Source organism: Siphateles boraxobius, unplaced genomic scaffold (assembly GCF_051911475.1).
Source record: "Siphateles boraxobius isolate OS27281-9 unplaced genomic scaffold, OSU_SipBor_1 7, whole genome shotgun sequence".
Taxonomy (NCBI): domain Eukaryota; kingdom Metazoa; phylum Chordata; class Actinopteri; order Cypriniformes; family Leuciscidae; genus Siphateles; species Siphateles boraxobius.
Window position 1 is genome coordinate 23920398 of NW_027509197.1, and position 27310 is coordinate 23947707.

General features: G+C 37.1%; 1 protein-coding gene across 3 annotated transcripts; it reads right to left on the reverse strand.

Annotated features, from left to right (window-relative positions):
• Nucleotides 1–63: 63 nt before the first annotated feature.
• Nucleotides 64–24720, reverse strand: abi3bpa (ABI family, member 3 (NESH) binding protein a). Of its 3 annotated transcripts, XM_077216494.1 has the most exons (22): nt 24429–24720; nt 18848–19027; nt 18708–18776; nt 17453–17585; nt 16474–16655; nt 15606–15652; nt 15473–15518; nt 13581–14441; nt 13194–13484; nt 12622–12696; nt 11998–12153; nt 11338–11406; nt 10073–10114; nt 9839–9964; nt 9538–9627; nt 9234–9443; nt 4145–4250; nt 3792–3871; nt 2120–2149; nt 1840–1998; nt 1640–1762; nt 64–1559 (listed from the first exon to the last, which is right to left on the reverse strand). In XM_077216494.1, the coding sequence occupies exons 1-22, from the start codon at nt 24499–24501 to the stop codon at nt 1444–1446; spliced, it is 3264 nt and encodes a 1087-aa protein (XP_077072609.1). In that variant the 5' UTR covers nt 24502–24720; the 3' UTR covers nt 64–1443. The 3 variants fall into 3 exon arrangements, with proteins under 3 accessions (XP_077072609.1, XP_077072608.1, XP_077072611.1); XM_077216493.1 differs by having other exon boundaries at nt 13194–14441; XM_077216496.1 differs by lacking the exons at nt 12622–12696; nt 13194–13484 and having other exon boundaries at nt 13881–14441.
• Nucleotides 24721–27310: the final 2590 nt, after the last annotated feature.

Below are 27310 nucleotides of genomic sequence, written 5' to 3' on the forward strand. Positions count from 1 at the left end.
CAGAAACAATTATATTTTCTTTTTAAAAATTGAAGCCACAAAATAAGAGAACATAAAACTAAATAAATTGCTTGTGCTTTTATTAGTAAAGCAGATAAACATCTATAAAATCAAAATTTCAATGTAAAATTTTTTTTACTTAAAATCTGACATTTAAAAGCTTTCTGTGGAAATCATGAGTCACTGAACATCTGTACAAAACAATAGACTTCCTTGTTAAAGTGATATTGCATTTCTGACATTAAAAACAGTATAATTACAATTAATTGAAAAGCTGCATGGCTTGGATTATATGGCCTACTCTTTAAATTCCTTGTTTAATGTTGAACTTGAGCTGTTGAAGGAATATTCTGGGTTCAGTATTTTATTAACAGCGTGTTTCACTAACAATAACAGAACAAAACACACAAAAAAACATGGTCAAAGGACTTATAATGAAAGTCTAGGGGCAAAGCATTGCACGCAGATAAATGTTAAAATACATAGTATTTTATAAGCAAAGCCAAAATACTTATTGAGACTATTCACATGAGACCAGTGTAACTGAAACACTGTACAGATATGTCCAATTTTTCAACTCCTGTCATGACCATATAAAGCCAGTAAACCTGGTAACATTTGCACAACACTTGCAAGGTCCAAAAAAGGTCTGTTTACTGGGAGAAAAGTCGGTAACACTTTATTTTGATGGCCCCTTTTGAAAATTCTGTTAACTATAAGTAACTTTGCAACTACATGTCAACTAACTCTCATTAGAGTATTAGTAGACTATCTGCTTCATATCTGCAAACTCTATTGTGATGGTCCTCCAACAGACACTCAACTGACTATAAGTAACTTTGCAACTACATGTCAACTTATTCTAACCCTAACCCTACCAGTCTATTACCTGTAATTCTACTAATACTCTGAGAGTTAGTAGACATGAAGGTGCAATGTAACTTATAGACAACAGAATGTGTTAAAGGGACCATCAAAATAAAGTGAAATCGAAAAGTCCTCCTTTAGGAATTATTTAGGACACTCCTAAGCAGAAATCATCATCCCAAAACAGTCCCACCACTAAATAATTGAGCTATAACACAAATTGTATGGAATAATAGAACATAAGATCTTTTAAAATATTCACTTAAATATGAGACTAACTGCCTTTTTTAAGTGGCATATTCAACATTTTGATAAATAATATACACCTTTATTTAGCCTTTAAGGGAGCCTGCTTCCCTATATTACCAAATGTTTAACTTCTTAATCTCAATGGTAACATTTATTCAGATCTGTGCGTTTGCTGCACTGTTTGAGCTTATAAATAATTCTATATGTGCTCGATAACTGAAAAACAGAGAAACATACTCTGTACACAATCAAAAAAGACAGGTTCTTCGATGGGAACTGCTGTTTCTTATCCGTCTTCCATATGTTTTCCATCTGCTTTTCAAGGTCCTACCACTTCCCAGGAATGGGTATCCCGCACTCATACCAGGCCACATAGTTAATCATGGAATTTCCTCCAATCTCCCCAAAATTGACAGGCTCTTGACGCATGGCCCGGAAAAAGCCTTGATAAGAGAGGAGAAATCATTATATCTTTTGTCTGAGATTATTGTGTTTTTGTTTAAAAAAATTATTTATAAGAAACCTTGTCTGGGTGGTAATTGGTTTGGCGGAACGGGACCACTGGTTCGTCCGTCCAGGAACGAGTCAACAAATTGGCAGTGGTCCTCCCCATACCCGGTTTGATCTCCAATGCTGTAGAACTTCCCTGAAGAAAGAATTAAAAAGTAACTAAGTTACTTTTAGCAGAGATATTTTGTGATTCTGTAAATTATTAATACTGACCTTTAAGAGAGTCGCTCAGGTAGATCTTGTATCTGAGAGAGTTGCACAACTGGATACCCACAAACTTGCGGTACCAGGTCCGCTTTATGAACTGCCGCCCGTTGCACTCTGAGTACAAGTCGGCTTTGAATGGAAACGATGACCAGATGGCATTTTTACCTATGAGAGCCCATATAGTTTAGACATTTTACATGTCTAGATTAGACGTGTACATTTTGTATAGACATATTAAATGTTTGTATTTTGAATATATATTGTATACTTGGATTGAAACACTTACCAGTGGGGGTTTCACTTACACGAGGATCAGCTGCAATACAGAAGAAACATGATGTCAACGCAAATTAATGCATAATCTATATTTTGTGATTTTTCATTAATGTCTATTAGCTTCATCGGCGCCATACACTGCTGTTCAAAAGTTTGAGGTCAGTAGGATTTTTTTTGTTTGTTTGTTTTTAAAATAAGTCTCTTCTGCTTACCAAGGCTGTATTTACTTGGTCAAAAATACAGTAAAAAACTTAATATTGTGAAATATTATTACAATTTAAAATAACTATTTTCTATTTAAATTTATTCCTGGATGGCAAAGCTGAATTTTCAGCATCATTACTCCAGTCTTCAGTGTCACATGATCCTTCAGAAGTCATTCTAATATGCTAATTTAGTGCTCAAGAAACATTTATTGTTATTATCAATTTTAAAAGCTGTGCTGCTTAATATGTTTGTGAAAACTGTAACATATTTTTTCATTATGTTTTAAAAAAAAATAGAACATTAAAAACAACATTCGTTTTAAATAGAAATGTTTTGTAGCATACATTTATTTTAAATGTATAAATCTTTATAAATATCTTTACTGTCACTTTTGATCAATTTAATGCATCCTTGCAGAATAAAAGTATTAATTTATTTTAAAGCCCAAAGGTTTGAATGGTAGTTTAAATGTAAGTGTATGTCAAAAAATTAACAAATTTTCCCCATACTATAAAACTATACATATGTGAATTAGGTTGATCCAAACACATAATTGTCAAAGGTAAGAATTCATTCCTTAAACATAAGCCAGACAATATGTAATTAGGAAAATAACTCCAATCAAGTTCTGTATATATCAAAACTTATGGATTTATTTCTAACAAAGTTGCTAAAAATCGAAAGCACAAGGAAATTCCCCTGAGTTGTCCTTCATGATGTACAATTTTCCAGAGCTTGTGTCAGATGTCCTCATGGTTTTTATTATTTTCTGGCAGTTTATCAGGGCCCCAGTACTGTATTTTTTACCTAAATGACTTCAATAGACACAGAAGAGTTAACATATTGGATCTATTAGGCACATTAGCCACATTACTCTCACTGCTGACAGTAATGCTTATGTGCTAACTAAACATATATATTACAGCAACGGTTCATTGCCAATTTCACACACCTGTGAGATCGATCTTTTGTTCTTAAATTACATTGGCCTGCCTGCTATTATTCCATGAGTGCCAGTTTATTTAAATTGTTCAATGAAAGACACAATCGCCTCTCACGCAATTTGTGACTCAATGCGATGCTTTCGAATGTTTTCAAATGATTTACATTAAGGGCTTATTTTCACACAATGCTCCCGTATGGCTTCAAATATCTTGAAACAGCACAAAAGTTGTGCGGACTGCTTTTATGGTGCTTGTTTTCTTTTTTAGAACTCCACATGCCATTGGTTTTTGTTATGGAAAAGAGTGTCTCTGAAGGTAAAAATCATTCATGCTTCTCTTGTTGATACAATTGTGACACAGGTGACACTTCAGGAACAAATAGAGCACAGATTCACTGAATGAGCCAGATGATTTCACAATGATCTCATAACATACTGTGGTTGGAGCTCAAGAGCTTTTCTCGGATATTCTTACACAATTTATTCACAATTAATTAATGTCTTAGGCCTTTAACATTTCTCTTCCGCTTACCTGACTCAGTACTGAAACTGACTGGATCACTGGTTGGGCCTGCACCCAGCTCGTTCTTGGGTGTAACTTTGAATTTATAACTGCAAGAGAAAATGGAGCTAACCATTCTGAACCAATAGTATTGGTCAGACAACCATACATGATATTTAGATGTGTTAATGTAACAAATATTATGGGGACATTGAAGGCCTCACAGTGAAAACTGCTTCATGAAGGGACTAAATGATGGCCTCATTTTCAATCTGCTTAAAGACGTCTTTAAAATAGGTCTATGGGTTAGTGTGTACTGTGTAGCAATTACAATCAGCTTCATTTAGAAAGTCCATGACACAGAACATGGTATGTGTTCATACCTGCTCTCTGGTTTCAGGTTCTCCACAGCGGTGTGTGTTTGATTTGTTGTATGGATGGACACCTCTTCTCCATGTGGACCCTTGGTTGAGGAAACTACGTCATATTCTATTGAGACCACAAAAAACAGAATTTGTCGTTTCACATCTTTAATAGCTGTTTTATTGTATTCAATATAATTTAATGGTGTGCGTGTGTTTGTGTTTTTTTTGTGTGTACTTTTTGGATTCTGGGGGGGGAAATCGTTAGTCAAAAGTTTTGGGTCAGTTAGATTTTTTAAAAGTAAGACTTTTAACCATCAAGGATGTATTAAATGAATCAAAAGTGACAGTAAAGACAATTACAAAAGACAATTACAATTATTTTAATAAATAAATGTTTTTTTCAAAAGAATTTTTTTAAGAATCCAGGGAGGGAAAACTGTTTTCATATTAAAACAATTTCTGAAGGATTATGTGACACTAACGACTGGAATAATGGCAGCTTTCTTTAAATCAAATAAATCTAGCCTTAGTGAGAATAAGAGGCAGCTTAAAAAAAAATTCTTACAGATTTTTTACAGACAAAATTTTGAATGGCAGTGTACACTCACCTAAAGGATTATTAGGAACACCATACTAATACTGTGTTTGACCCCTTTTCACCTTCAGAACTGCCTTAATTCTACGTGGCATTGATTCAACAAGGTGCTGAAAGCATTCTTTAGAAATGTTGGCCCATATTGATAGGATAGCATCTTGCAGTTGATGGAGATTTGTGGGATGCACATCCAGGGCACGAAGCTCCCGTTCCACCACATCCCAAAGATGCTCTATTGAGTTGAGATCTGGTGACTGTGGGGGCCATTTTAGTACAGTGAACTCATTGTCATGTTCAAGAAACCAATTTGAAATGATTCGAGCTTTGTGACATGGTGCATTATCCTGCTGGAAGTAGCCATCAGAGGATGGGTACATGGTGGCCATAAAGGGATGGACATGGTCAGAAACAATGCTCAGGTAGGCCGTGGCATTTAAACGATGCCCAATTGGCACTAAGGGGCCTAAAGTGTGCCAAGAAAACATCCCCCACACCATTACACCACCACCACCAGCCTGCACAGTGGTAACAAGGCATGATGGACATGGTGGACATCAGCTTCATTTAGAAAGTCCATGACACAGAACATGGTATGTGTTCATACCTGCATCTTTTATTCTCATATATTTATATATATTTTTTTTTTTATTCTTATAATTTGTAGTATTATGTTTCATGTTGTACTTGTATTTGTATATGTCCACTGGAAGCCTCAGTACCAAAACAAATTCCTTGTGTGTGCAAGCACACTTGGCAATAAAGCTCTTTCTCTTTCTGATGATGGATCCATGTTCTCATTCTGTTTACGCCAAATTCTGAATCTACCATCTGAATGTCTCAACAGAAATCGAGACTCGTCAGACCAGGCAACATTTTTCCAGTCTTAAACTGTCCAATTTTGGTGAGCTCTTGCAAATTGTAGCCTCTTTTTCCTATTTGTAGTGGAGATGAGTGGTACCCGGTGGGGTCTTCTGCTGTTGTAGCCCATCCGCCTCAAGGTTGTGCGTGTTGTGGCTTCACAAATGCTTTGCTGCATACCTCGGTTGTAACGAGTAGTTATTTCAGTCAAAGTTGCTCTTCTATCAGCTTGAATCAGTCGGCCCATTCTCCTCTGACCTCTAGCATCAACAAGACATTTTCGCCCACAGGACTGTCGAATACTGGATGTTTTTCCCTTTTCACACCATTCTTTGTAAACCCTAGAAATGGTCGTGCGTGAAAATCCCACTAACTGAGCAGATTGTGAAATACTCAGACCGGCCCGTCTGGCACCAACAACCATGTCACGCTCAAAATTGCTTAAATCACCTTTCTTTCCCATTCTGACATTCAGTTTGGAGTTCAGGAGATAGTCTTGACCAGGACCACACCGCTAAATGCATTGAAGCAACTGCCATGTGATTGGTTGATTAGATAATTGCATTAATGAGAAATTGAACAGGTGTTCCTAATAATCCTTTAGGTGAGTGTATATCCTTTTTTCCATGGAAGATTTGGAATGACTTAAAATGAGTTGATTTCCATTACACAAGAGTAGATGTTAAAACTTCATGCTGATTTGTACTCGGCTTTCGCCAAGATAAGCAGCAACTAAGACGTAGCTTTACAGTAACCTATGCTTCTCCATCCATTTACGCTTCTTTCCATCTGGTGACGTGAATCTCCTTCAGTCTGGTGTTAATAGCTGCAGTGTATTTGCGCGTCAGCACACACAACGGCTGCAACCACAGTGCGGTCCCTCCATAACAACCCTCTGGATTGAGCAGAGTAGGGAACATCTCTAGGGTCTTCAAGTGGGCACCTTCCGTCCTCAGTGTTTCGTTGACTAGCCCACGACACCTCAAGAGGGCTCGACAGTGACTCTGGCGTCCCAGAGTCACCTCCCTCCGTCCCCCACTCAACTCAGCCCAGCTTACTGACCTCTACTTCCCTCGTGCTGCTGAGACCTTACCACAATCTAACAATCTCTCCGCAACCCAACCATACGCGCCAACCCGTTTGACTAAGGCTGTCGAGCGCCACTGGTGCGTTAATATGCAGTTTCACTGGCAACGGCTCCGTATGGCATACCACCTACCGCAAAACACAATATCTGACCAACCACCCGTCATTCACGCAATATATACACAGGAACGTAATGACTGTAAATACTATACAACCTATACAAATAAACCAACAGACTCTTCAAGTTTTCAAGAATCCTACGAAACCGTAGCATGGCGGCCTGTACACAGCCAGCTAGAATCTTTCCGTCTCAACCACAGCCAGTTGCTGCTCCTTTCTGCTGCTTCAGATAAGTTCTTTACTGTGCGACGCAACTCTTGGCCACTGAATCCGACGTCTCTGAGGAACCGGGTTGTAGAGTGTGCCACAAAACCTCGACAACCCACTTCCACTGGATAAACCTGGACTCTCCATCCTCTCTGTTCTGCTTCAGTGGCCAGCTGAGCATACCGCAGTTTCTTCCTCTCATATGCCTCATCTACCGCATCCTCCCATGGCACTGTTAACTCTATCAGTTGAACAATGTGTGCTGATCCAGACCACAAAACAATATCTGGCCGTAGGTTAGTGGTGGCAATCTCAGGTTGAAAAATAAGCCGTTGATCAAGATCAGCCAGCATCTTCCAGTCCCTAGCAGGTTCCAGTTGTCATGGGCGAGAATTGGTGTTAGCACCTTTTCTTGGTGGTTGCTCGCCTGGGCGGAGGAATATTGTCTTCTGCGTGTAATGTTTTGCTAGAACAGGCGGCAACTTATTGGTCATACTACGCTTGCCTTCCAATGCTAAAGCCAAACATCGCAATACTTGGTCATGGCGCCAAGTAAACCAACCTTGGCTAAGAGCCACCTTACATCCTGTTAAAATGTGCCTTAATGTGCCAGGTGATGAACACAAAGGACAAGAGGGATCCTCTCCTACCCAGAGGTTTAGGTTCTGCGGTGATGGGAGAACATCATATGCTGACCTAATAAGGAAACTGATCCTACTCTCTTCCATTGACCAAAGGTCTTGCCAGCCCATTTTACGTTGTTCCACACTCTCCCATCTCATCCACTCTCCCTGCTTGGCCTGAGAAATGGCCCTTATACATCTCATCCTCTCCTCCTGCTTTCACACCTCGTTGACTACCAGCTTCCTCCTTTGAGCTGGGCCTGCCTTGTGCCATTTTGGAGGAGCTAAACTGAGCCCAAAACCCCCTCTTCCATGCTGTACCTGTCCCACGATATTCCCAATTTGAAGGTCAGCCTTACCCTCTACTACAGATTTATTTGCTGACCACTTTCTACCAGTTTTTACCACAGGGGCTGCCTCCCTTACACATTTGTCGCGTGACTCTGCTAAAGTCATTTCCAGTCTGACCTTGGCACACTTAAACTCCTCGGTTAAAGCAGAGACTGGCAGCTGCAATACTCCTTTACTATAAAGTCCCACTCTGCTGAGGCAGCGTGGAACTCCCAACCATTTCCTGATGTATGAACTTATTAACGCTTCCAGCTTATCCACTGTTGTCAAAGAAACCTCGTACACAGTCAGTGGCCACGGCAACCTTGGCAGTAGACCAAACTGAAAGCACCAGAGTTTTAGTTTGCCTGGTAGAGCACAGCTGTTTATGCTCTTCAAACCTTCCACTGCTTGTCGTCTAACTTCTCCCACTCGAACTGTGTCCTTTAGATCCCCATCGTACCATCTCCCTAGACTCTTCACTGGCTTCTGAGAAACTGTTGGTATTGCCTCACCATTAATGAAGAATGTTTTATCTACTACCTTGCCTTTAATTATTGAGATGCTCCTTGATTTAGAGGGCTTAAATTGCATTCGTGCCCATTCAATATTATCTGTTAACTTCCCCAATAACTGATTAGTGCAGGCTACCGTTGTAGTCATGGTTGTCATGTCATCCATGTATGCTCTGATTGGAGGTAGTCGCATCCCAGAAGCCAAGCGCTCCTACTCCTACTACCCATTTTGATGCCCTAATGATTACTTCCATTGCCATGGTAAAAGCCAGTGGAGAAATGGTAAATAATTACAGATTTAAAAATGTTTTATATCTCATATATCTTGTTAAATCAAACTAAAGTAAGTCTAAGCAAAGCCTTAAGGCAAGCCAGTTCACTTGGCGGCAATCTTGGCAACACCTCTCTTGGGCAGTTATTTTTTATGTAGGTAATGGGCATAAAACTACAGCTCCTTTCTGATGGAATGGAGAAAAGACTAAAAATCTGTCAAGATTTGTCAAGGGTACCGTTCAAAGACATATTTCAAATCCAGCAATATAATCTGACAACAATGGTGTCATAAATTTTACTTCCTAAGCTCAAACCATTGCTAAAAAATATATTTTTCAGGGCTTGCCTAGCTAATGCACATTCCATTCGTCCAAAAAGGCCGTTCATTCCTACAGCTGCCAGATTGGGCAATGCAACTTTTTCATTTCATTTCTCAAGTTGTCCATCACCAACTTCTATACTGTCTCTAGTTTAAGTCTAGTTCTCTATTTTAAGTCTACCTGTGGTCTCATTGTCTGTTTTGTCCCAGTCAAGGATGACGAAAGAGGGGCATCCCTCTACTGTGACTACAGTAAGGTTGGATGGAGGGGTTTTGGGCGGGCCAGTGACATTCATGTATACCACCTCCTCATCAGGAAAGAAGCTGAGAGACTGAGTGACAGAGCAGGGCTCCTCCGGGCGTTTGTCAGTTCTATAGACGACATGAGGCGCTGCAAAAAGACGACAGGCAACGACTTGTCAAAAGACTGAATTGTAAAATAGACCTTCAGTTCCTCAATAAATGATTTTGACCCATATACCTACCTACAAAACGTTTCTTCCCCGTTGCATCCACCTCAGATAGGGGATGAGGACTGAATACAGAGGAGTTGTCACCGGTGTGAAAACGACTGCCTAAGATTCAAAGACATACATGAAACAATCAAAAGATCTAGACTCCAACTCTGTTAGACTTATTACACCTATTATTCTCAGCAGATCTTCTTGCAACTTTCTAATAGAAACCGGCACACAAACACTCTAATTTCAGTATCCAGTGTGTTGTCTTCATCATAGGTTTCTATAAATGAACTGTACAAATCACAGAACATGCATTAGACCATACCTTCAAAAGCAGATTGTGGTGTTGTTGTTTGTGAAGTCTCTTGATTGGTTGGTTTTTTAGTAGTGGGTGGAGCTAGAGGTTTCAGATCTGGGACTGGATCCATCTGCTTCAGATCAATAATCTTTTCTAAAAGTTAACATGGAAAATGTTTCATTAATTGGCAACGAAATATATCGCCATATCGAAATATGTCACCATATCGACTTTGATATCTTTATCTGTCAGTGTCCTCACCCTTTTCTTTAGTCTCTGAAACCTGGTTTAGCTTTGTCTTAACTGTAAAAGGGGACAGAAGTTTAGCAGGAGATACAGGGAAATTGTTTTTGGTTAATCAAGGGGTCAGTGAAAACATTAAAAACCATAAAGTCATGCTGTGGCTGAGATTAGTCAAAACAAAAAAAGAGTCTTTTTCCATTGTGTTGGTCCTTTTCATTTTGTTTTCAGTTAAAAATAATATCAGCGTAAAGGAACAGCTATTTCACATTATTATAAATGTCCATGGCCAGAAAACACTGCACTGACTATTATTTAGAAGTGAAGGAAAAGTATGTTCCAAATAACATTCACATGGTTGGAATAAAAAAAATAAAAATACTGCATGACATCAGGCTAATGTCCGCACAGTCAGGGTATTTTGAGAGCCAAATGGCATCCTTTAATGGTGTCCAGACTCTCAGGACTGCAACGTCTCCAAGAACAGCTCTACGGGACCAATGCTATGATGGAGTGCAGAACTACACCGCTATAATTCTGGATATTCACTCAAAATAGAAGTCCAGGATAATATTGACCAATAATTGTCAATTAATCAATCTCAAAACATGATTATTTCCAACAGCTCTCTTTAATGGTCCATCATTCCAATATGTGATTCGCAAAACATTCCAGATCATTTTCAGGAATCTAATTTAGGATGAAAAAAATGAATGAATGTAAAACAGTTTCATATTTTCCTCAAGTAATAATATATCTGCCAAAAATATTCAGGGCAGTAGACTTTCGAATAAAATTCGGATTGGATGGATGGGATGAGCAATTGGGAAAGGACAGAGGGATTTGATTCTCCATTATTTAGTTTCAGTGTTATCTTTGGCTGGGAGAAGGTGATGGAGAACGTGAGAGAGGGTCCATGCACATGATCTGCCATGCTTTTCCAAAGAACCATAAGCTCTGAAAATCCATTATGACATGAACAGCACATAAATATTTTCTTTGGCCTAGAATTGTCATGAAATCCAGCTGCAAGGGTATCGTTCTCTACACGAGAGATGTTTTCTACCAAACAGTGACATCTATCTCAAACAATATGTTAAAACTGTATCCAGTCTATCACTATGCACAATTAGATTCACAGTTTTCTGAGACAGGGGCTACAAAATCACTAAAAACTGACGATTACAACAGGCTTTGAAACACCAGTAACATCACAAGGACTGTAATGGAAGTACCCCTCTTACGAGATAAAACTATTAGCATTCAAAATCCATGATGGAGTTTACCAAGTTGCTTTCTGGGACCCTTCTGAGTTTTGGCTGCCGAAAGGCCAATATGACGCTCACCATGAGGCACTGTCAGGATACAAAAGATTGTTATAATCAAACCCATTTCATTTAAGGGATATGACAAAGAAATGTCTTACAAGCATACAGAAACACTGTAAAACAATAATATGAGTATGGGAGTGTTTTTAGAGTAAGACACCAGAGTAAGAGACCAGATGTGAAGGGAGAAAAAGACTAAAATGTTGAAATGTTTAGTTTCAGCTGTAATATCAGGTGTCACAGGAGTAATCAGTTGTAGTGCAGATTTAAATGACAGTGTGAAGAGGATAGGATGACAAACAGACTTCTGGCAGAAAGAGACTGTGTGTGAGTGTGGTTTCCCTTTAGATAACATGAAACTTGTCATCAGGTCTTAAGAGTCCCTTAAAGAAATGAATTTAAAACCAAACAGAGAAACCACATGCAAAGAAGAATGTATAGATATATACAAAAGCCTATTCAATCAACTGAGAAAGTTTAACATCCATAATATATATATAAAACAGTGTAAAACAGCCCTAGTGCTAGATATTTATAAATTTGCACAATTCATGACATTTAAAAAGTCTAAAAACTGTCTTTGTGTTTGTCAATGCGAAGACCACCAATGTTTTATACCTCTTTTCCTGTTGAGAGTTGAGTTACGATACACAGGGGGTGGCCTGAAAGTCTTTGTAGGGGGAATCAGAGGGACACGACCATGAGACCTCAGTCTCTGTGTAACATTTCGTGCCAAGGGGCGGGAAACCGAAGAGTTTCGGAAGATACCTCTGCCTAGATAAACACAAACACAGTCAGTGATGGGAAAGAGAACATGATTAAAGATTTTGGCAACAGAATTGTTGACTGACTGAATGGGGATGTGTCTGGGAAGCTCACAAAAGAGCACCAGCTATCCAAAAACAGAAGCCAACAAATCTAGAAGCGAAGATGGTGTGAAATGGTGTGCGCAGCATTATGACAGTGGCAGTGTTTTTAAGAGTGGATGAAGTAGTCAGGCATTTGAGTTGAATGCGTGGCATGGTGATGTGAGGGTTGGTGCCGTAGGTGATGGTTTAAAGACGATTGAGGGGAAGGGGTGGGGCTATTTCGGCTCTAGTGAGGTGGTAATAGCATTGCCCAGCAGGATGACGTTTGGAAGTGGTGATGACAATCACAACGATACTGTGTACAATGCGGTTAATACGGACAGGTGACAAACAGCAGAGTTAGAAGGAGTAAAACTGGAGCTGACATCATTACCATCATTCCTATTGGACACCTCATTTGTAAGTGTTGGCAGTAATAGTAGCTGTTCGTCCTTTGGCTGGGAACTAGCTGACATACAGAGGCAGACTGACATAAGTCTCAAACAAAGGTAAAAATATTGTAATGATAATGTCCTCAGAAGACCCCCCCCCCCCCCCCCCCTGACCAACAGTTTTTAGCTTGTCTGGGTTATCCATGCTGTTAAAGGAGTTTCTGGCACCAATAATTTAAAAAAAGGCATAATAATGAATGAAAAACATCAAAGAACTTTTTAAACAAGGGGTGTCCAATCCTGCTCCTGGAAGGACAATGTCCTTCGAAATTTAGCTCCAACTTGCCCCGACACACTTGCCTGGAAGTTTCTAGTAATCCTGAAGACCTTAATTAGTTGATTCAGGTGTGTTTAGTTTATTTAGGATAGGAGCTAAACTCTGCAGGATGGTGGCCCTCCAGGTGCAGGATTGGACCCCCTGTCTTAAAAGATACATTTTAGTTTGCCAGATTGCTACAATTCAATTTACAAGAACTAATATTTTTCTATACTATATGTCTAAGGGAGAAGTTACCCTCTGGTGGACCTGGTTGACTCATCCTCACTGTTACCTTCTCCGCCATGGGTGAGTTTTGAATAGCATCGGATTTGATGAAAGCAGTTTTAGGTGTCAGGTTTAGTGGGGTTTTTTGGGTACCTGGCAACTGTTCTTCAGGTTTAGGTGGTAGGTTTTCAACCTCGGAATATGTTTTGGGGTTGTTTTTGGCAGTGCTAGCTTGCTGTTTTGTATTTGTGGAATGTTGTGTTGTGGTAGTGGGTTGGGGCTGGTACCAAAAAGTGAGTGGATATATAGTGTGTGGAGTCAGTTCCTGTACGTTTTCGGTAAGAGGCAAATCTTCAGTTGTGGTAATTTGGGATGCAGAATATTCTTCAGGGACAGATGGATTAGTGCTAAATTTAGGAGCCAAATCTTCAGTTGTGGTAATATGGGATGCAGAATATTCTTCAGGGATAGATGGATTAGTGCTAAATACTGGTTGCCTGATGAAATCGGTAGTCTGCTGTGACACTAATCCATTCTGAATGTTTGCTAAAGTTGTGGGTGGATTCAAAGCTATGTTTGTTGGAGTATGGACATTTGTGGACCAATTCGATGGTGTTGTTGGTTTGTTGTTTGGCTGTTCAGAATGTGTGATTTTGCTGGACTGGTAATAGGAAGTGGATTTTGAGAAAGTGTGAATGGTTCGGTGTTTGGACGTGCCTTGTGAACGTTGGGTTGTGCTCAACCGATCCAGCTTGGTACTGGGCTGAATTTTCCTTGTATGTAGACTCTCTTGAGTTATGGTGTCTTGTTTCTTAGATGGGTAGGGATGTTCCTGGACAGTGCTTGTGGTGTGTTGTTGGGTTTGGTGAAGTGGTGGTTTGGTTGTAGATGAACTAGGTGTTGGTTCACTAAACTGTTGTTGGGCTGTATTCAGTAGCTGTTTGGCTGTATATGGTGGAACTTTAACTGAGATCGGTGTTTTGATGGTGTATTTTTGGGTTGTAGTGGGTGTTGGTTGGGTTGTGCTGGTTTTTACTTTGGTTGTGGAAGGTTCTGGCTGAGTTGCCGTAGGTTGATGTGGGGTTAAACTAGTATGTTGCTCTGTGTGAGGATCTGTTTGGGTAGTGCTAGGCTGAGTGGTGGGGTTTTGAGTTCGAACTGTGTTTGTGGTTTTTGGCATGGCCAGGAAGATAGGTGTGTCAGTGGAACTAAGGGCTTCATTCAAGGCAGGTTGATCATCAGGAGCTGTTGTGGGATTTTCCGCCCCTATTAACGAAGCTGGAGAAACAGACACAATATGTATGAAAAACATGCAAAGAAAATGACACAGTTCAAGAACAAAAACAGAAATAAGAAGGCACTGATGTCCATTTGTTGATAATGAGATATTTAGATCTACTATCACAGAAGTTAAAAGGACATTTTTATGTTTTAATTTAAATTAATTTGTATAGAAGAAAAGTAATTATAGTCATTAGTTAAATTTCGTTTTCATAAATGCATGTTTTTTAACTGCCCAATGCCAAGTCATTTACCAAAAAGAAGGACAATACAATGCTAAAAAACATTTCCTTCAATTTGTCCCTCTCTCAGGAAAGTCTAATCTGGCAGACAGAGTTTTGATAAACGTGAAGGACATTTATTTGGAATTTATCTTGAAAACTGTGACAGGGGACCCTCTACATGTGAAGTCCAATTAAAACAATTCAGGTCACAGACATAAAACAGAGGAATTTGGTTTAGTTTGTTTTACATAGATGGATAATTAATATGAGTTAACGCAGGTGTACTTGATTTGTTTAGTGTTTAAAGTTGTCTAAACATTTAAAGCTGGAAAAGTAGTGAGAAAAAAATGTTTGTCATTTTAGTTATAGGCCTAATGTTGTTTTATGAAGAAAACCAGGTTTGTAGTTGTTTTGTAAGAGCAGTAAATGTGGCCTTTTCACATGCAAGAAGAGGATAGTTATAGAAATAATTACTTATCATAGAGGGGGGAAAAAGCTATTGAAAACAAGACATTGGAGAAGACAGTTTTGAAAATATATGACAAGTAATAGTTAAAAGAGTTAAACAGCAAGGGACAATGTAGAGCAATTTATATGTATACTGTGTATATCTCCCTTTTGACAATTTTTTTGGCAAATTTTAGACATTTTAAAACAAAATTGGGTAAGAATGCACAATGGTCCCATTTATTTCCAAGATGATAACTGGAGGTCTATATACATGCTACGTAGGAAAATTCATTACGTATTTATTCATTACTCATATCAGTAACTGTATTTAGGATGGAAAAATAAATCTTTAACCTGGCACTGGAGGCAAGAATGATGGTTGACCTGCTAATACTGGCTCCTGTTTAAAAAGAGACATCCAAGGTTAACAAAAGAGAGATAAAAGGAGAATAAAAGGTTTGTCCCTACAGCACAGCTATATACTTACTTTAACATTCGCCTGGTTCAGTTCATTAAATGGCTCTATTATTTGATCTGTATTTTTTGAGGAAAAAATACAGTTACTTCTCAGTTACAGTACATTTCATTTAAGTATATTTTTTGTGTCAGATATTGTTGACTCAATAAAGGTCTATAACTATAAAATTGATGTAGATAGTAAATGTAGTTGCAGATAGCACAGCTCAGAATCTGATGAGAAATATATCATATTAAAATCTATGACTCACATGAGACACATGAGAAACACATGAGATTCCTAACGTATATTTCTCAAAAGAAAAATACTGAGAAACACAAGACTTAATGGGATAGTTCACCCAAAAATTCTGTCATTAATTACTCACCCTCATGTCGTTCCAAAGCCATAAGACCTTCGTTCAACTTCGGAGCAAAAATTAAGATCTTTTTAATGAAATCTGAGAGCTTTCTTTCGATCCCTCCAAATTTGGACTAAACCGCTCAATTTATATGGATTATTTTTACAATCTCTTTATGAAATTTTTGAAGCATCAAAGTGCTAGTTGCGTAGCTGTCAATGTAGAGTACAGAACTCAGATTTCATCAAAAAGATCTTCATTTGTGTTCTGAATATGAACGAAAGTCTTACGGGTTTGGAACGACAAGAGGGTGAGCAATTAATGACAGAATTTTCATTTTTGGGTGAACTATCCCTTCAAGCAAAAGTCTCCATGCCTCTCCATTTAATATAATTGCTTTCTAGGGCAAACAACTGATTTATTTGAGTTATCTCAATTTTGATTATTCCTTCCTCAAGTATTCTTAGTATAAAATTGTGAATATTGTAAAGAGTTTTTTTTTTACAGCCATTTAGATTGATCTGTAGTGGGACACACCAGCTGTGTTATGGATGACTGGTGGGCTCCAGGCTCCACAGTTTTTGTCAGTGTCTGGTCGGACCGCAAACTCATACAGAGCATCTGGTTTGAGGTTGTCGATGACTGTGCTGGTGGATGGACAGGTCTGGTAGTTCCAGGTACTGCTGGGTTCTTTCTCTCTGTAGCGCACTGTGAACTGTCTGAGAGGAGATAAAAAAAAGAAAAGCAGACTCTAGAAACTATACCTTAATTTAAAATGGCAGTATTAACAATCAAATGATGAAACAAATTGATATGGCAATAATTTTGATATGGCACTAATTGGCAAAACCCAGATTTTATAATTGTATGCCTCTCTCTCTGTCTCTGTCTCTGTCTCTGTCTATGTCTCTGTCTCTGTCTCTGTCTATGTCTCTCTCTCTCTCTCTCTCTCTCTCTCTCTCTCTCTCTCTTTTATGGGGTTGGAGAACAAATTGGTTGTTTTGTAGAGGGCTGAGGTCAAGCTTTCCACTAACTTGTCCAAGGAAGGAGAGTGTGTGTGGGTCAGGTTTTGCCTACATTGTGCAGACCATATGTGCAGACAGCGAAACTGAAGTCAGCTGCACTGCAGCGATTAGCCAACAGTATCTATGAGCAAAATGACTTAATACACATACTAACTAAAATTTGTGTATTTGTCTGCACATATATATACTCTCAAAATCTTTTTTTCCCCCCAAACATCTGTTAATTTTATAACTCCATTTTTACTGTTTCCCTTTTTCTTTTCTTTTTTACTGTTTTTGGTACTGTTTAGTATATTAAAGCCTTTAATAAAGGATTTTGCCCCTTGATGTGTGTGATCAGAGTGTCTGGTTGTTTGTAGACCACATGTAGACCACATGCACACATGGTCCTATACCTGCTCTGTCTTCTGTCAGTAAAATAATTGCACATCTTGAGAGACAGAGAGACAGTCCACACGGTTCATGAACACATGACGTGTTAGGACACATACCCTTCATCAATACAGTCCTCCAAAACGGAATCCATGAATGAGGTGGTTAGTAGTGTCCCCCAGGACAGCAGCACCGAAGACTGTGTCACCGAGCCGATCACAACACTTAATGGTTTTTCTAGATCCACTTTCCCTGGAGGTCACAAGTCAGTAATCAGCTCAAATTTATTGCATACTACTGGCCAAAAAATATGGACACTTAAGTCACACTTAATGTAGTTTTTTAACAGTTGCGAAGTAAGTTTTTTATTCCTATAGTGAACGTAATATCACCATGTGCAACATGCTCCTGCATCAACATCTTTTTTTATTCACTTAAACAATAAGAATTTGGTTAATTACAGTGACAATGAATGAATAACTCATTATTTGTATACAGCCTATTAATATACTAACAATGCAGAGACTACAATACATTAATTATGAATTAACTATAAATTAATAGTTTTCAAATTATTTGTAAGTACTTTATTACTGTACATTTATTATAAAGTGTCACAGTATAAGTAGGGAAATTGGGACGTAGTAATGTCATTTACTAAATCGATTCTTCAAATGCCTGATTCATTCAGGATAAAGACAAAATAGCTTTGACATCGTTTAGAACAATTTCCATCAGAGAAGCCAAAATAGACAAAGTTATTGAATTTGACTCAATATTGACTTCTCATCTGTTGTATAAAAGCAAATCTAATGTAATGACATTCTTTTTAAGTCTGGTTTATGTGTACAAATAGTTTTTGGGGCCACTACATGCGCAGATGTTGTTTGTAAATTGTTCTCAAATTTCATTTGAGGTACCGTGTAGTGGTCGACCAATTGGTTTTTTGAGGGCCGATACCGATAAAAAATTTTTTTTATATATATTATATAATTAATATTTAATAAATTAGAAATAAATATGAAAATATGAATTTTAAAAATGAATTTTTAAAATAAACATGCTTCTATTTTAGATGGCAATTGATTCTGCAATCCTATTACAGTATTTTTTTCACAAATTAAGTAATTGTTTAAAAATATATGAATATATTAATAAAAAGTAAGTAAACACTGTAATGGCACTCAGTAATCTGGTAAATTTGTGCACACTGGTAATCATGTTTTTTCCAATAAAGACAAGGCAACACTAATTTTACATACAGAACACAGTGAAAATGGCATGAATATGACATAGTGGGCAACATAGCACAGCATATTTTAAGATCAAGGATCGGCTTTGGCGATATATCAGTTGACCTAACGTGTTTCTTACCTGTGCATTGTTTCTTAGGTTCCTCAGGTTTCTTTGTTTGTACCGCAATCAGATATTTGGGCTCAGCATCTAGAAAATAGAGGAGAATCAGTTAAATAAACAACAAACTCTATGAAAGAGGCTAAAGAGAAACCCGGTACCTATCTCAGTCTCAAAGGGTTGTCCATCCTCGGGCAGATGTATGAATTGTTTGGAGAGCATGCTACTGCCATAGCCCAGGATATATCCATCTAGTCTGCTGTCTACGTGGGGCCGAATGAACTTGAATACAATGGTGTCTCCAACAGCACTGATTCGCACCCTCATGTTTTGTCTTTGCACTAGGATTCAAAAACACAGGAAAAGTGATGTCAGATTCAGTTCAGTCCCTTACATTTACATAATGACTTCAGCTAGGGATATCAGATGTCATGTGACTGTATCTACAACGTTTCTGCCAAGAGATTTGGAATAACAATCAGTCCAGTGTCAGATTTTCCTCTTTCCAAAAGCTACGCTTCTACAGAGTAATTGAAAGTGTTTTGGTCAATGTCTCCCACACAAACATCATGTTCTGCCGTTACAATTACCTAGTTTTGCGAACTATGACAACAAAACACAAACACGTATAAGAATCCCAGTGCGGGACCCCTGTGGTTTGTTTCTCATAAATGTGTGGTGCGTTTCTGAAGAATGAATGATGAAACATTGTCCTATGCCAGAGAAAGTGGTAACTGCTGTGAGGGAAACCCCTGGCATTGAGCACAGAGCTCCAGATCACACAAACAACCCATTTATTACATCAGAGCGGGTTTCTATATCACTCCCAGAGGAGTCAGCAGATAAACTGCTGTGTTTCAGAGAAATGTCAGAAACCATGTGTGAGTGTAACGTGAGAAAACACTTTTAACATGCTTGTTTGTTTACTGTTAAACAGTTATCCATAGAATATGACACTGAAGAATGATTTCTCCTAGACGGCAGTGAGAATAAATGGAAAACAAATTGAGACTTCTCCTGCTTCTTGCATGTTTCTCCTTTAGAGTTTCAGAAGAGATCACATCATTGTCATAGATTTGCCAAGACCCCAAAGTAAAAAAAAAGTGCTATCAAAAGTCTGAGATTTCATCATGAGCTTAAACTTTTCTCATCAAATTCTTCCAAAAGCAAATTATCAGAGCTACACTGCCATTTAAAAGTTTGGAGTTGATCATATTTTTTCATGTTTTTCAAAGGTCTTACCAAGGGTGCATTTATTTGAAGACGAAAAAAAAAACAGTAATATTGTGGAATATTATTACCATTTAAAACGGTATTTTTATATGTTTTAAAATGTAATTTATACTTTATATAAGACATTTACTTAAAAAAGGAATAAAGCTGAACTTTCCAGCAACCATTAGTCCAGTCTTTAGTGTAACATGCTCCTTCAGAAATCATTCTAATGTGCTTATGTGGTGTCCAAATAACATTTCTTATCAATGTTAAAAACACTTCTGCTGCTAAAAGGAATAGTACACCCAAAAATAGTGGGTCATTGATTACCCACCCTCATGTTATTCCAAACCCAACAGACTTTCGTTCATCTTCGGAAAACAAATGAAGATCTATTTAATACAATCTGAGTGATTTTGTCCCTCCATTGACAGCTAAGCAACTACCACTTTGACACTTTAAGACTGTAAAACTAATCCATATGAATTATGTGGGTTAGTCCAAATTTTATGAAGAGACACGATCGCTTTATACACTGAACATATTTAATTTAGGCTTTTATTCACATATAAACATTCATCAGTTTTGGTAAATGGAAGCTCAAGCATTGCAAGAACCAATGAGTTTCATTTTCGTCCAATGAGGTTCATTCTCGTGTTTAGCAGCATGTTTGAGCTTCTGCAAGAGGTTTGTTCTCACATGTCAAGCAGGTTCGGTTGAGCTTCTATTTGTTCGCTGATCAATGTCATCATTCGTGTCTCTTCAGAAAATTTGAACTAATGGCTCAATTCATATGGATTAGTTTTAAGATCTCTTTAAGACTTTTTGAAGAGTCAAAGTGGTATTTGCATAGCTGTCAATAGAGAGTACAGAACTGGCTCAGATTTTACTTAAAAAATATCTTAATTTGTCTTCATTTTTGAAAGGATTATAGTATGCGTTTTAAAGGGGTGGTAAAACACATTTTTTCAAAGTCTTGAGTGTGTTTGTGGGGAGCACTGTAACGTGTTCATGCTTCGTTTTTAAAAAATTTTGCATTCTTTTTCATATATTTTAACTTTATTCTACACTGCTCTGTCCCTCCTCGTATAAACGGTTTGATGGTTTCCGGGTTCTATGAAGCCAGTGCCTCAAAAATACGCAATGGGCTCAGGCTGGTTAGCTGGCCCAGTGTGTTGTGATTCGCTAACAGCCTAGTGCACGTTTTTCGGAAACTTCACGCCCCTTACCTTTACCGGTAGTTTGTGCTTTGGTGTATTATAAACAATGGCGTCAATCAGACCCAGAGAATGTTAGTGAAGATGATCGAGCAGAACCTGTTCAAGAACGGCTGTTAAACGATCTTTCAGAAAGGTTTGTTTTTTGTTGTTCTCTTATTACTTTTTAGATACGCTGTTATTATAGTATTACAAAAAATAAGCTTCATAAACAAGAATTTCATATAATCGGTCTAACAAATTATACTACAGTCCTCAAAGGGATTTTTTTTGAGTAAAGACTGCGGATCTATAGTGATCGTTACTGACAGTATGGCACCATTACTTGTATTTTTAGAACGATTGTAGCCAAATATGTCGCCAGAACTATTAACCCAAAACGAACACTAAACATGGCTTTACTACAGTAGCCAAATCAAACACAGAAACATGTTTAGCATGCCTGTAGATAAACAAGCGATAAACAATACATAAAAGCTCTAATCAAAGAATAATTTACTCTAATTCCAAGTTCGCTGTTGAGATTAACAAAAAGTTTTTACCGTTAGGTGTTTGTCGGTTAATGTTAAGTATGAATGAGCATTTAACAAACTAGTTTGCAGAGCCAAACAGCGTTGTCATTTGTTTACTTCCTTGCTGCATTGTACAATTAACAATACGAACCATTGCAGGAAAACACAAGGACGAAAAATAAATCATACTTACAGGTTGTGGCCCGTAAACAACAGCTTCTGTTCTTAAAGTTGGAACTGCTCCATTTTTCAGCACAAGCCGTTGTACGAATCCTGCATTGAACTCGCGAAGATTGTGGAAGCTTTTCTCCGTAAAATGTGCAGCACAGAGAGCGAGATTTGGGTAATAATTAACCATTGATCCCTAACTCCCGCGACCCTAGGAAGGCTGAACAAAGTGGACCTGCAATCCGGATGAAAATAAAAGCGTTTCGACGGCATTGCGGCAACAACAGCCTACTATACCACAACTCTTCTCCAACGCAATATATAATGGAGGGGTTTATGTAAATATTGGGGTTAGTGATGTCAGCAACCCTGGAGGAATGTCGTGTAGTCCCCACCGGCCGTTTGCTGTAGTCCTTAGAAATTGATTTCTTTAAAAGCAAATATCTCCGTTTGCTTTGAACTTTGAGCACTGTAACCTTGCAGATGTTGTTTATGCTCAAACAGTAACATTACACACTAGCTAAAGTTAGAAAAGTGAAATCGTGTTTTACCACCCCTTTAAGCTGATATGTGCCGGTTTTCGGTAATATGCCGATTATGAACATGCAGATTATGAACATGCACGATATTGTTACCGTGGGCACTTCAAAATATCGCGAATGTTTATTTATTACGAATCATTCAGATTTTTAGAGTGCATTTTAAGAATACTTTACCCATCAACCGTTTATAATGCACAACTTCGCTATATGCTGCGTCAAAGAGGCCCGTGCTGATGTAAACAAGCCCTAAGAATTCATCTTAGTTCATTTAATTTAAGCATTTATTAACCACTTTATTAAAATCAAAAGTTGTATTTTTTTATTTAATTTTTTAATGGATCTGAGCTCAAACGGTTGTATATTTTAACTAACTTTAACAAAGAATAATAACTTCTGTAACAAATGTAGATATTTCTCATTGTTAATGTGTTAATGCATTAACTGACAGCATGTGCACATGCACCCTTGATGCACAAAGTGCCCTTTTGACAAAAGACAAAATTTCCTCTTTCTTTAATCAAAGGCCCTTTTGTGAAGGCCTGCCCAATCTAACTATTAGTAAAATTAATGAATAATAATTTAGCCACAAATAAAATGACCCATGACCTTTCACATGACACTATACATTGTGTTACAGTACCCTGGCATTAAATTACCCCCCAAAAAAGTAAGCACTACTGCGAGGGTGTTTCTCAGAGGGAGTGATGGTACATTTAACACCTTTCTCTCTGTCTGCCATGATCTCTGTCTCTCTATATATATTTGTTCATCTATTGGAAAGTCATAGTAAGGCAGTTGGTGGATTTTTTTCTTTCACCATTGGAGCAAATGGTAATGCTAATTATTTCTGCTATGGTCTCCTTTATACTTGAATACTACATTTACCATGTACCAGTAGTACTTTAAGTTTCCGAAGCTATGAAGAAGCAACGTTGCCAAAAGAAAAAAATAATTTGGAAAACAGGGATTTCCATAGCAATTATAGTACTTTTTTGATTAGCGAACCTCAGTGACCTTATAAACAGATGGGTGGCCTCGGGTTAATTAGTTAATGTCACACTACACTTTTCGTTCCATTGGCTTCCATTCATACACATACGAATGCGGTGGACAGGAAACACAAGTTCAAGCGAAGAAGTTTCTCATTCCGTTGTGTTCCAAAATTCAAGTTTGGTGAAATCTGACAAGCAAATTCATATCATGAGGAGACGAGTGACCAATAGAATATTGATACGCCGCAGAGTGACCTTTTAACTGAATTAAAAGAATGCAAACTTTAAATCTGCAGTGTTGCTGTAAAGTAGATTTCACATTTTATATGTATTATACGGTTGAATTATGTTTTAAAAAAAAGATGCTGCAGAACCTGACATCATTTTGCAACCGTTGCAGTGCCTGTAGAAATCTTGCGTGCTCATAGTCTTGTATGACAACAGCTTTACAACACCGCCATATGATGAGCAGCTCAATGCTTAATGGCATTACTTTTTTATTATATTATGCTTTATGTCTGTATGCATAACTTCCAACAGTCAATGGTCTTTTTACATGCACATACAAGTAATTTTTGATATTGCACAAAGGAAACTAAAAGTAAACTAAATTAATCCACATTCAACCAACGCCCATGCACTCAGCTTTCATGAACTCAGTTTTTTTAAACAACCCCACAGCACAGATTCAAGCTTTAACAGGAAACATATATACACACAAAAGCAAATTATTGCATTATTCCAAACACAAATAAAAAACATTCAGATATATTGACAACAGCTGAGCTTGCAACTTTAACCAGCACCATGCATCCACAGCATACCAGACTTACGACTTCATAATATTCCACTACATTAGGCATGCAGTCTTTTTCCCTCTGCATGCAATTCATTTTAAAAGTTGCATGGTTACACATTTAGAATTTTTCCTTACTCATCATTACAGGTAGAAAGAGATAAATCTTTAACACTTTATATAAACAAATGATTAATAAATATTAATTTGATTATTTGAACTGAATATTGCTATTGTTCAAATGGTTATTGTCTGAATATGTATATTTAACTTGTCTAGAAAGTTGTTTTGTTTTGGTACCTCTCAGTGTGCTTGCGGAGGTCTGTCTCAGCAGCAAGATCTCGCAGAGGAAGAGGAGGAGGAAGGCTTGCATGTTGTCCTTTTTTTCCTCAGAGAAAACACAATACAAAGCTCATACAGTCCACTCAAACCTATTATCTTCTACAGTTAACAACTTCTACAGTTGTTCTTTCATGAATCATATGTTTTCTTCTTGTCTTTTAAAGTGATCTCAGATCAGGTGTCAATGGACACTCTCTGTGAGAGAAACTGTGGTGTGATTTTGTGTGTTTGGAAATGGGTGTGTGTGATTGTACGACTGCACCATCTATGCTGGATTATTAACAAGAGGGAGGGACCCTATGATGTCACACTGTTGTTGTTAAACATTTAGATTCTCTCTCTCTCTCTCTCTCTCTCTCTCTCTCTCTCTATATATATATATATATATATATATATACTATATATATATCTATATATATATACTATATATATATATATATATATATATATATATTTATATACTATATATATATATATATATATATATATATATATATATATATATATATATATATAAGTACACAGGTGAAACTCGAAAAATTAGAATATCGGTCAACATTTCGTGTATTTCAGTAATTCAAATTAAAAGGTGAAACTAATATATTTAGTATATATAACTATATACATATGCATTGTTATACTTTTCAGAGGGGTGACATTTCTGTATTTTAAATCCTTTTTTATTGATTTCATGCAATATTCTAATTTTCTGAGATTTTGAATTTGGGGTTTTCATAAGCTGTAAGCCATAATCATCAAAATTATAACTTTTGCACGATATTCTAATTTTTCTAGTTTCACCTGAGTATATAAATATACATACACCATTTCGGCACTCTCTGTTTTTCTAAGCTGCATCTTTTCCTCTGCCTCACTTCATTTTGTGTGTGTGTGTGTGTGTGTGTGTGTGTGTGTGTGTGTGTGTGTGTGTGTGTGTGTGTGTGTGTGTGTGTGTGTGTGTGTGTGTGTGTGTGTGTGTGTGTGTGTGTGTGTGTGTGTGTGTGTGTGTTCAACTTTATTTAAAAATCATTTAGTTGTTGCTGTAAGAAATTACCAAGCAGGATTTGGGACCCTTGTTAAATCAATGCATTTGTGGTGTTCCCAGATATTTTGTATAATGTTTATATTAATTATGCATTATTTACTTTAAGTAAATCCATGATAAAAAAAAATCTACTACAACTAAATTACAAAATTACAAACTAAATAAAAATACATTCTGATAATTTTAAGTGTCACATAACTAAAAGGTTTTCAAAAATCTATATAAACGGTATAGTTTATTTTTTACAATTGCTAACATTCTTTTGTCCAGTCTGTAGTCACATTTTAAAAACTCTAAACATATTTAGTACAACATCTGTTCATGTTGTTTTCACACAATGAAGTTAATGAACATATTTCTAATGGATCGATGCATTTATCAAATGTCTAACGATACGATGCATCGATGCCACACATAAAATATCGATACACGATACCTTTATTTTGACACTCTCCACATCCTCACGTAACTTTTCTCAGCTGAAATAAAGGGTCCAGTCAAAATTGTCAGGCGCCTGTCACAAAAGCCGGTATTTTCGACTGTCAAGGCATCGCGAGTTCATGTTTTACATCATAGAAATCATATAGATAGACGCCCTATCGACCACTGCTATGGCAAGCCATTTCAACTTTTATTCATTTCCAGGATATGAATTCTTGATATCAACAATTCAATTTTAACTAGTTAAAATTATAGTTATTGATATCAGGAATTAGATTTATACTAGTAACAATGGCAATTTTTGATATCCGAAATTACATTTCCACTAGTAACAATGCTAATTCTTGATATCAACAATTACATTTTTACTAATTAAAATGCTCATTCTAGATATCAAGAATTGTATTTCAACTAGTAAAAACTATAATTCTTGATATCTGTAATTGTATTTTCACTAGTGAAATGTCACCATAGGCTGCCATTCAAAATCAATTGTTGATATCAATTGATTTCTGACTAGTTGCAATTCCAACTTTACATATCAGAAATACAATTCTTACTAGTAAAAACCTTTATTTTTGATATCAAGAATTCAATTGTCACTAGTTGAAATGTCTATTCTTGATATCAACAATTGAATTGCTACTAACAATGTTAATTTCTGATATCATGAATGTGATTGTTACTAGTAAGAAAGCCATTTTAGATATCTGAAATAATATTGATATCAGAAATACATTTTCAGATATCAAAAATGAAAGTTTTTACTAGTAGCAATTAAATTGTTGATATCAAGAATAGACATTTCAACTAGTGACAATTGAATTATTGATATCAGGAATTCACATTCTTACTAGTAACAATGTAATTGTTGATATGAAAAATTATATTTCTACTAGTAAGAAATCAATTGTTGATATCAACAATTAATTTTGAATGGCAGCCTATGGTGACATTTCACTAGTGAAAATACAATTACAGATATCAAGAATTCAATTGTTGAAATCAAGAATCTAATTGTTGATATCAAGAATTAACTTGTTGATATCAATAATTAAATTGTTGATATCAAAAATGTAATTGTTGATATCAAAAATGTAATTGTTGATATCAACAATTGAATTGTTGATATCAAGAATTCATATCCTAGAAATGAATAAAAGTTAAAACGGCTTGCCATACACTACTGCCTATTGGCGCGGACGAGCCGTGGGGCCACCATCTTAAACCGGTCACCCGCTCCGCTCAGTGTAATCTGTTTGTCAGGTGCAATGAGCTGCCAGCGCATTTAATTAATCATATCTCACTGAATACCGAACTGATTTTCAAGCGGGTTTTTTTGCTGCAAAGGTCA